This window comes from Engraulis encrasicolus, chromosome 20, assembly GCF_034702125.1.
Source record: "Engraulis encrasicolus isolate BLACKSEA-1 chromosome 20, IST_EnEncr_1.0, whole genome shotgun sequence".
Lineage (NCBI taxonomy): Eukaryota > Metazoa > Chordata > Actinopteri > Clupeiformes > Engraulidae > Engraulis > Engraulis encrasicolus.
In genome coordinates this window covers 38,048,631-38,058,822 of record NC_085876.1, presented here as the reverse complement: position 1 = coordinate 38,058,822, position 10,192 = coordinate 38,048,631, and the positions used below count along the sequence as shown (strand labels likewise).

Below are 10,192 nucleotides of genomic sequence, written 5' to 3'. Positions count from 1 at the left end.
TGTATCCACGTCATTAGGTATATTGATGTAACCACTAACAACTATGTAATATCATGCAATAGTGGTGTACTTAACTCTGTAGGCCTACTCTACTTTTACATTCTGAAGTGCACAGTGCAGTGCAATCCCTGATTAACAAAACCAAACCAAGCAATGCACGTCACACAGATGGAAAGTTTATTTCCCCTTTTTTTTCAAAAGAAAACCTAGAAAAAGAAAATACACTTCAGGTAAGCCAATTTAGAAACGTGAGTTTTATGTTTTTTTAAGGACATGTTTTGAACACGAACATCCAGATCCCTTGCCATACTTCCCTGTAGATGTGTGCTCAAGGGCATTTAAAAAAATGAATGTTTCTATTGAACTAGCATTGGCTAACTCATTTATCTCACAGTAAATGTTGTCATGTTAATTCAACACATACAGAGTAGAATCAGCACCAGAAGTGTTAGGTTTGACTCTCCAAGTGTTGAAATAAGAGGTGTCATTGGTGGGAATGCTGAGAGAGATGATGCTAAATTGAATCTACACACTTGATGAAATGTGGTGTTTGCGTCCAATTCCATTTAGGTACAAATAATATGCAATGTTTTGTGTGTAACAAATTTGGTGTATGATGATGCAATGTTGATGCATTTGTGGCATGCTTAATCTATGTGGATCAATGTTATTTTTGTTTTGTTTTTATTAACTGCTGTCCATACATCAGTGGCTTGAGTTAGAATAGTCTGTCATTTACCCAGTATGATTGCCTATGGTGACATTCCTTTTCAGATACTAGCTTCAAATTCTGTAAAAGCAGACGTTCAATGTTGTGTCTGACAGCTTGGTTAATCACCAATAGTTCTTTTTTTTCTACAGTATATACATAACACAATATCCTTTTTTTCTTGCACATTTTCAAGACATTTTTTTGCTGCTTAATGAAGTGCATTTACACACACACACACACATAGTATGCGTAAAAGCTACAGTCTGTCTGGTTGGTGATAAGGTTCACTGTGTCTAGTGGTACATGGAGCCATCCTGAGCTTCTCTGTCCTCACAGATGACCATCCTCCTCATCCTCTTCATCCTCTTCACCATCTTCATCCTTCTGACCATGATGATGATGACGACGATAAGGAGAATGATGATGACGATGATGTATGGTAATTCAAAGCTTATCCGAGATGGGAGTGTGGTGTGGGTATCGGGTTATGGGGTTGAGGTGGGTGGAGGTTGTTTGTGGTGGAGTGAGTGTTCATGGGCCCTTGACGTTGTAGGGCCTCTTGCCGCCGACCAGGTAGAGGGGCTGGGGGCGGCCCATGCAGGTGGAGGGGTCACAGAGTCCGGGGGCGCCCGTGGGTCCGCGGGTGCCGGGCGGGCCGGGAAGGCCGGGGGATCCAGCCTCGCCTGCCTTACCGTCCTTGCCGTCTTTGCCGACGCCGGGCTTGCCAGCTTCACCTGTGGCATGCAGAACATGAAGTTAATAATAATAATAATAATAATAATAATAATAATAATAATAATACTGAGGGAGGCGCTGTGGCGCAGCGCGCCAAGCCCGCCACATTTGGGCTTGCATGCCCATGGGGACCCCGGTTCGAGTCCGGACGAGGTCATTTCCCAATCCTCCCCCATCTCTCTCACTCACTCATTTCCTGTCAGCATCTCATACTATCCTGTCAATAAGGGCATAAAAAGCCCCTAAAAAATATTTTAAAAATAATAATAATAATAATACTTTTGTTTTATACAGTGCCTTTCAATACACCCAATGTCGCTTTATATAATACCAGTGTAAGTGTATGTAGTGTGTAAAAGTGTAGAAGTTGAGCAATTGGTGTAGCAAAAAACACAAATGGATGCAAAATTGAATATATACAGACACAAACGCTCATACACACACGGGAACAATTTCAGATAGCAAACACAATACTATCAACCCAGATATAGACAAACTCATTCATCACCAAGAAATAGTAAATATAACGTCCTGTGTGAAAGAAAGAAGACACATGCATGCAAGGATTCACACACACACACACACACACACACACACACACACACACACACACACACACACACACACACACACACACACACACACACACACACACACACACACACACACACACACACACACACACACACACACACACACATCCAAGGACATGAATACATGCATGCACACACACCAACACGTACACATGCCTGTAATGGCCCCGAAGTATGGGGACATGGGAGTTTAATCATCGCCGTCAGTGACTAACCCAGTTTTAGGCACCACTTTTCTCTTTTTTTTCACCACGAAGACAGATTACCCCACAAGATGAGGATTTGGCAGAACCCACATATATTTTCTCTTTCCAGATGGGTTATTCATTCCACTTAGAGGAATTGGGTTGCCATTGGATTTAGCATGCCCAGGAGAAGAGAGGAGAGCATGGGAGAGGAGAGGAGAGAAGGGAAGAGAAGAGAAGGGAAGAGAAGAGAAGAGAAGAGAAGAGAAGGGAAGAGGGGAGGGGAGGGAAAGGAAGGGAGGGAAGGGAAGAAAAGAGAAGAGAAGAGAAGAGAAGAGAAGAGAAGAGAAGAGAAGAGAAGAGAAGAGAAGAGAAGAGAAGAGAAGAGAAGAGAAGAATGGAACGGAACGGAACGGAACAGAATAACAAACGAGAACACAACAGCACAGGACAGGTCAGCACAGGACAGGACAGGACAAAACAAAAATAAGCATTATAGAGAACCGAAGAATAGCAACCACACAGAGAGGAGTTCTAATGTTACCTTGAGGTCCTGGTTCTCCTGGGCTTCCCTTGGTGCCCACGCCATCTTCACCCTTTTCTCCCTTATCTCCAGTATCGCCTGTAAAGCCACAACACCACATTACATATACAGCAAGTGTAGAACTACTCAGCACACACACACACACACACACACACACACACACACACACACACACACACACACACACACACACACACACACACACACACACACACACACACACACACACACACACACACACACACACATGGATGCCGCTAGGCGGGGAAAGGTGTTACAGATTCTAAGGGCCCAAGCACTGACAGGGGCCCTTAGGGGGCCCAAGAGCACTGACAGGGGCCCTTAAGGGGGCCCAACATTCAAATCTTTCATAGGGCCCAAAAATTCTAGCGGCGCCCCTGCACATACACACACACACACAGTGTTACTGTATGTTATGCTTTCATGAAAACATACTCGTACAATACTACATACCTTTGGCGCCTGGTTTGCCAGGTAAGCCATAGTATCCTGGATGTCCCTTGGGGCCCATCATGCCGATGGCACCGGGCTTCCCAGCTTCACCTGCGGGCCCTGGGGGGCCAGGCGGCCCGGCCAGGCCAGGCGAGCCTGGAGCTCCGATGGGCAGAGGCTTCTTGGCCAGCTCCTTCTTATAGGCATCCAGGTGCTCTGGAGGGGAGGAGGGACATCATAAGCAAAATAAGCACAATACTAAGGGCAGTCATTATTAAGTGAACAATGAATCTCATCCTACATTGTGCCCCTGTAGCCTCTTACTGCAGATGGGGTCGCCGGCGACCCTATTCACTTGCTGAAAATGATTAACTATATCATAACAACATTGCTCTGAAATTACAGAGAGCCATATCACTGCACTAAGGGATTAAGGGGCAGTCATGGGTAAGCGGTTAGGGCGTCAGACTTGTAGCCCAAAGGTTGCCGTTTCGACTCCCGACCCGCCAGATTGGTGAGGGGACTAATAGACCAGTGTTCTCCCCCATCATCCTCCATGACTGAGGTACCCTGAGCATGGTACCGTCCTGCCACCACTGCTCCCTTGGGGCGCCATTGGTGAGGCATAAAATGCAATTTCGTTGTGTGCCGTATGCCTTGCCTACAAAACCATCACAGGAACGGCCCCAGCTTATCTGAAGGACCTACTAACGCCTTATGTTACAGGAAGAGAACTGCGCTCATCCAGCACAAGCCGCCTGGCTCTGCCATCCAGTCGCTCTAGGTACTCCCAGTCAAGATTGTTCTCCGTTGTGGTACCCAAGTGGTGGAACAGTCTCCCAGAGGCAGCAAGACTAAGCACATCTCTTGCAGCCTTCAAGAAACAACTAAAGACATTCCTCTTTCGAGAGAATCTACTAGACTAATGCTTGAACTGGCCTTGCCCCAGGGCAGACTCCTGACATGATGTTTAGTTTAGTTTAGTTTAGTTTAGTTTGTGTGTGTGTGTGCTTGTGGGTGTGTGTACTCGTTATTTACTCTTTATGTTTAAAAAAAAAAAAAAAAAAAAAAAAAAACCCTCTTTGCAACTGCACTTGTTGTTCTGTATATCTCCTGTGCACTTTGTATTTGCTTGTGATGTTGGCTTGATTATGTCCTCTTTTGAAAGTCGCTTTGGTTATAAAGCGTCTGCCAAATGCAATGTAATGTAATGTAATGTATGCATTGAACACTTGTGTGCTGTGGAGTGCTGCGTCACAATGACAATGGGAGTTGGAGTTTCACAGGTGGGCTTTCACTTCACCTTCACTACAGTTACTGTACATGCGCAAAATATTCTGATTTTCAAATGGAATACCTTCAGTATTCAGTTTAAAACAAGTTCCAAATATTCTGTTTACATTATAATGTTCATTATATCTTCTTGTTAACTTGCAAAACACAGAAAAAAAACCAAATGACATGTACGAAACAGTGTTCCCCAAATGCAATGATGAGAAAAAAAACCTTGTCATTCCATCTTACCTTCAAACAAGGCAGAACAGATTTCTTTGATTTTGTCGAGTTCAACTTTAGGACCCTGTAGAGAAAGAAATCAGAGTTCAATGTGTAATTCAGGCTGATGAAGTAAAGGAAGGAAAATGTCAAATACTATGTGAAGTCAAGGGCCAAGGGACAGGGTTGTCTTAAGTAGAAGTAGAAGTACTCTTATAAGTGTAATAACAACACTGGTGGTATTACATCAGATATTCTTTAAATATATAGAGATATGCCAATGCAATAGGTTGCTATGGGCACCTAACATGACCAGGTTCTGGTCTGCCTAAAGGAGCGTGTCATAATACTCCTAGCTTTGAATAGAACAGTCCTTAGGTCTGCCTAGGTCTGCCTAAAGGGGGATTTACCCCCCCTCCCCCTTGCAATAATAGAACCCGGAAACAATGGGCCAATGGAACCTCCCTCTCTCTACTCTCTCTGATTACATAGTTTCAACTTTGGTAACATAATACCACCAGTGTTGTTGCCTAGTTACCACCAGACCTAATCACAAGTGAGATTAGTGTCTTTCAGATCGGAACGATTGTTTAGAACTAAAGGCAGTATGGGAGTTCACAGGCTACCTGTGTTGTAGAGTCATTACCTCTGTACCAGTATTTCTCCTTATATCAGCCTCAGATGGGAGAGGTGAAACCAAGGTCCTCTAAAAGTCACTGGTTTTCTTTATGAGCAAGAATGTCACTGTGCATCTTGGATTGGACGGCGCAGATTAGAAGGTGTCAGATGAAAGAGGAAACTATCAAACTGTGCTCTGGACATAGGGAGGCTGGCAGGCATCAGCCAGGGAGTCTGAATGAGTGCAAGGGCTCTCACAAACGTTCTTGTCTAAGCTCAAGTGCTGGATTCATGGATGAATTTCATCAGAGATCTTGCTAGAGAGCTACACTGTATTCCATCACTTCCGCTTTGTCTGCTGCTTATCTGTTTATTATTGATGGGATATCTTACAGTTTTTTTCAATCGCTAACAAGCTTTTGTCCAATCCTCAGCGACATTTGCAAAACTCTTAACACAGTTAACACACCAAGGGCTTTCCATGGCCATGCAGTTGACACATTAAATGCCTTTTTCACACAATTAGCAGTCAATGAATGCATTTCTAAAATGCTAACATTTCCCTTACAGGATAACCACAGCAACAAAACAGCGTATCTTTTATGGCTTATTTTCAAATGCTTTCACATAGTGTGTCAAAACTGGAAATGCAACATACAAATCCTTATTTCAGTAAAAATGCCTAAAAATGAGTACAGTAAACAGATTATTGATGAAAGTAGAAGAAAACCCTCAAATTTTAGTTGTTCGGTTCTGTTGACAATTTTTGACAACAGTTTTTACAGTAAAAAGTGGTCTCACAATCACAGAATGAAAATGCTTTTGTAACCGTTGGAAAGAACTGTTTGTTCATGAGAAGAATATCTATAGGCCAAACAAAATCTTCATGATTCCCGTTCATGTAAAATTACTGAATCATGTTTAGAAATTGTATATATCACTCTGTCAACACATCTGCCGAAATTGGTATAAATTACGATAAATACAGTAAACGTCTGAAGTCAATGCAGTCCATAAAGTCATGATTTGGAAATACATGAAAAGGTATTATAGATTACAGTAAATAATTTCAGGGCTGGTTCTAGTCCATTTGCCCTTGGGAAGCCTTTAGGAACTAAAAATTCACATCCGTAAACATAGTGTCTTCAATTTGATCTAAGATCTACTGTGGTACCTGCATGTACTGAGTGGCCATGAATACCATTGACAGCATTGCCAGTGTAAGGTTTACTGTAATGCTTTATGTTTTTTGTGTGACATTCTAATTCTGTGGGACTTTCAGGCTTTATCCTCCCAAGACATTTGGCACCCTATGCAACCGTTGTGTTTGTGCTTTTATATGTATTTTTTATTATATTTTGTTCACTGTAAGTAACACTGCAAAACGTTATATGTTCTATCATACTATAAACAGTATTTCTACTGAACCTCCTGTAGTCAACAGTAAAAAATGCTTTGTACCAGAATCATCATGAATGTCAACAACACATGAGGTCAGAGTCCTGTTGCCTTTGGAAATTTAGTGTAAACAGTGAATTGCATGATTTGAATGCATGCATGAATAGGCTACCTGTAAAACTGAAACGTAAAAGTCTATGCAGCCTCTGTAATGTTGACAATAGCCAGTGTTTTGAAGTCTTGTGTAATTTGATTGACTCAATGTACCTTATGAAATGAACATAAGTGTTATTGTTTGACAGATGTATTTCATTTTGAACCATGTTTCTAGTGTTTTGGTAAAGTGAGTGTGTACAGAAAACAATGTGTTGTATTTTGAAATGAAGACTTTGTGTATATTTAACAGTGTGAGCTTTTGAGAAGGAAATTAACTGTTTGGTCAATTGTGTTTGCTAGGTGGTAGTCTGTGTTAAGAGTTTAGAAAAAGTATCCATAGTATGGGTAAGTGCTTGTTAGCAATTGAAAAAAACTGTAACATATAACGTGTCTAAATGTGCCTCAAATATTTATGTATGGTGTGTGTTGGAACCTGCATGAAGACGCTGTATTGTACTGAAAACAAAGTCCACCTGCCTAGCTGTGTGGTCAATAAATATTAATTCATTCCTTTATTCATTTATTCATTCATTCATTCATATATTCATTCATTCATTCATTCATTCATATACATATTCATATTCGTGTGTGTGTGTGTGTTTGTGTGTGTGTGTGTGTGTGTGTGTGTGTGTGTGTGTGTGTGTGTGTGTGTGTGTGTGTGTGTGTGTGTGTGTCTGTGTGTCTGTGTGTCTGTGTGTCTGTGTGTCTGTGTGTGTCTGTGTTTTGTTTTCCTTTTATAATGTATATTTATGTCATGTTGATAATCTGGACCCTGAGTCTGTTCAATAAAGTTTATATATTCATTCATTCATTCGTTTGTTTGTTCATTCATTCCCTTATTTCTAGACACGACACCATCCCACCCAGTCAACTAGTCTGTCTGTCTCTGTCTCTGTCTCTGTCTCTGTCTGCATCTAACCAGAGAGTAGTACCAGAGAGAGTAGATAAGAGAGAGGTTCCATTGGCCCCTTGTCTCCGGGTTCTACTGTCGCAAGGGGGAGGGGGGGGGTAATCCCCCTTTAGGTAGACCTAGGCAGACCTAAGGACTGTTCTATTCAATGCTAGCAGTATTATGACACGCCCCTTTAGGCAGACAGGAAACTGGTCACGTTAGGTGCCCATAGCAACCTATTACATTGGCATTTCTCTATATACTTAAAGAATCTCTGGTAGTACTTACAGGCAGACCGCGAGGCCCGGGGACTCCCTGCACGCCCTGCTCCCCCTCCAGCCCTCTGGCTCCCTGGGGGCCCGTGAGTCCCTCGTGACCCGGCTGTCCTGGACGTCCGTCAAGTCCGCTGGCACCACGCTGTCCCTTCTCTCCAACCTAGGGGAAAGGGAGAGAAGTTTAGGGAACAGGTGTAACGGATGCTAACTAGCAGAGTTGGCGTGAAACGTTGGTAAATCTCCCTCCGATAGCCTCATACAGTGCAGATGCCGTTGGGCCGGGAGACTAGTCTCTTGGCCCAGCGGTATCGTACTGTGTCTCCCATTGCCGGACCGTTGTAGTTGACGAGGATGCAGGTTCGATCCCCAAGGGGGTTGAACAGGTGCAAGATGACCTCCGTCACACAGGGAAGGGAAAATTACACCTCTGATAGACTGTCTACTGTCTAGTAATTCCCTTATCATTTCATATTCGTACATAAATAAAGCTGTGATGGGCCTGCATTTAGAGTCTTGTCTACAGCTGGGTGGTTCGCAGATGTAACAGACACAGTTTCTGTAGTCAACTTCGAATCTTTCAAGGGGCCCAACATTTCTGGCGGCGCCGCTGTTTACTGTAGTGTACAGTATTCACACTGACTCACCATATCAAGTGAATTGTTCTTCCATTATCTTATTGACATAGCATTTTCCAAAGGCTAGCACGCAAATGGCTGCCACAAAGATGTCCCTGCGGTAAGGGATGGAGGTGAGTATGGTAGGGTTGTGGGGTTGGTCTGTCATACCACAGCCACCATAGCTACAGCCTTGCACTGACTGAGTCGCTAATGTAGCATGCTATGACAGTGGGTTTTATGAGCATATGGTCTGCTGACTCAATGGTGACTTTATGGCAGTCCACGATGGTATAACTATGGAGTCAAAAGAATTCTTCATGGAATATTTCTAAGATTTAAATACAACCTGGCTCCTGCCATGGGACAAACAAGCGTAGAGTACAACAGAGGATGAGAGTCTTATGCTCTTTGCATAAGAAACTGTTCTACGCTGCCTACGCTGTTCTATGCGGTTACGTGGCGCTATTCCAACATGTTGCTATTCCGACGTTAATGTCTATTGTCGGAATACCGACACGTTTTCCACCGTCCGCCACTATTCCTACATGCCGCTATTCCGACATCCCTAACCTTAACCCTAACCCCAACCCTAACCCCTAAAAAGTGTCGGAATAGCGGCATGTCGGAATAGCTCTATGTCGAAATAGCGATTGCCCCCCGTTCTATGCCCCATTCCATAGGCGTTTTTTGCATTGAGCAAGGTTGGGCAATTGCCCAGGGCCCCATCAATTCAGGGGCCTCATCATTGCATTACAGTATTCAATTTCCTGCATTTATACATCATCCATTATTATGGAGGGGGCTCAAAATTGTTCTTTGCCCAGGGCCACAGATTTCCTAAAACCGCCACTGCTCCATTCTACCGCCATTCAACAGGATAACTACTGAAGGATGACAAAGTGTTGCAGGTAATAATAAAAACATATTGACCATGGCGTAATGTATGATTAAGTGCATGCATGCTTCATAACTTACCTCTCCCTTGAGTCCCTGAATGCCTGGTGGGCCCTATAAAAAAAGGTTGAAACACATTTTACATTTGTATCACTTCAGGACACCATCTTGTACTGCATCCATGCATTTAAGATATCTACATTTGTTTTGAAATATCCTCAGCATCAAAAGTCTGAGTAGCATCAAAAAACAAGAGCATCGAAATACCAGCAGCAAGATATTCATGTTACAACAAAAATAATGACTATTTCTTCAGCTGCTAAAATACATTTTATAGAGTTAGCAGGCAAAACTACTAGCTTTGGAGTATCTACTGTTGGTCAGTTTCTGCAACTGTGCACTCAACAAAAGAGCCATGGTAATATCTGCAATTATCAGAATATTTCACTGAAATGTATTGGACATTGTGTTCGTTGTTCTCTACCACCTCAAAGTGCAAGAAACTGGGTGTAATTTTACTCAAAAATCATGATCCCTACTGCAGGTTATAATGCTCTTTAGGCGTCATTTACCTGGTCTCCCTTGACTCCTGCGTCACCAGTCAATCCTGGATCACCCTGCCGAAA

General features: G+C 42.9%; 1 protein-coding gene across 1 annotated transcript in view; it reads right to left on the bottom strand.

Annotated features, from left to right (window-relative positions):
• Positions 1-926: 926 nt before the first annotated feature.
• LOC134436025 (collagen alpha-1(IX) chain-like) overlaps positions 927-10,192 on the bottom strand; it is a 70,612-nt gene continuing 61,346 nt past the window's right edge. Inside the window, exons 32-38 of the mRNA XM_063185054.1 lie at positions 10,139-10,183; positions 9,648-9,680; positions 8,069-8,215; positions 4,747-4,801; positions 3,244-3,438; positions 2,770-2,847; positions 927-1,446 (exon numbers count right to left, since the gene is read on the bottom strand). Coding sequence (XP_063041124.1) covers positions 1,244-1,446; positions 2,770-2,847; positions 3,244-3,438; positions 4,747-4,801; positions 8,069-8,215; positions 9,648-9,680; positions 10,139-10,183 — 756 coding nt within the window. The 3' untranslated portion in view covers positions 927-1,243. The remainder of the gene's footprint in view (positions 1,447-2,769; positions 2,848-3,243; positions 3,439-4,746; positions 4,802-8,068; positions 8,216-9,647; positions 9,681-10,138; positions 10,184-10,192) is intronic.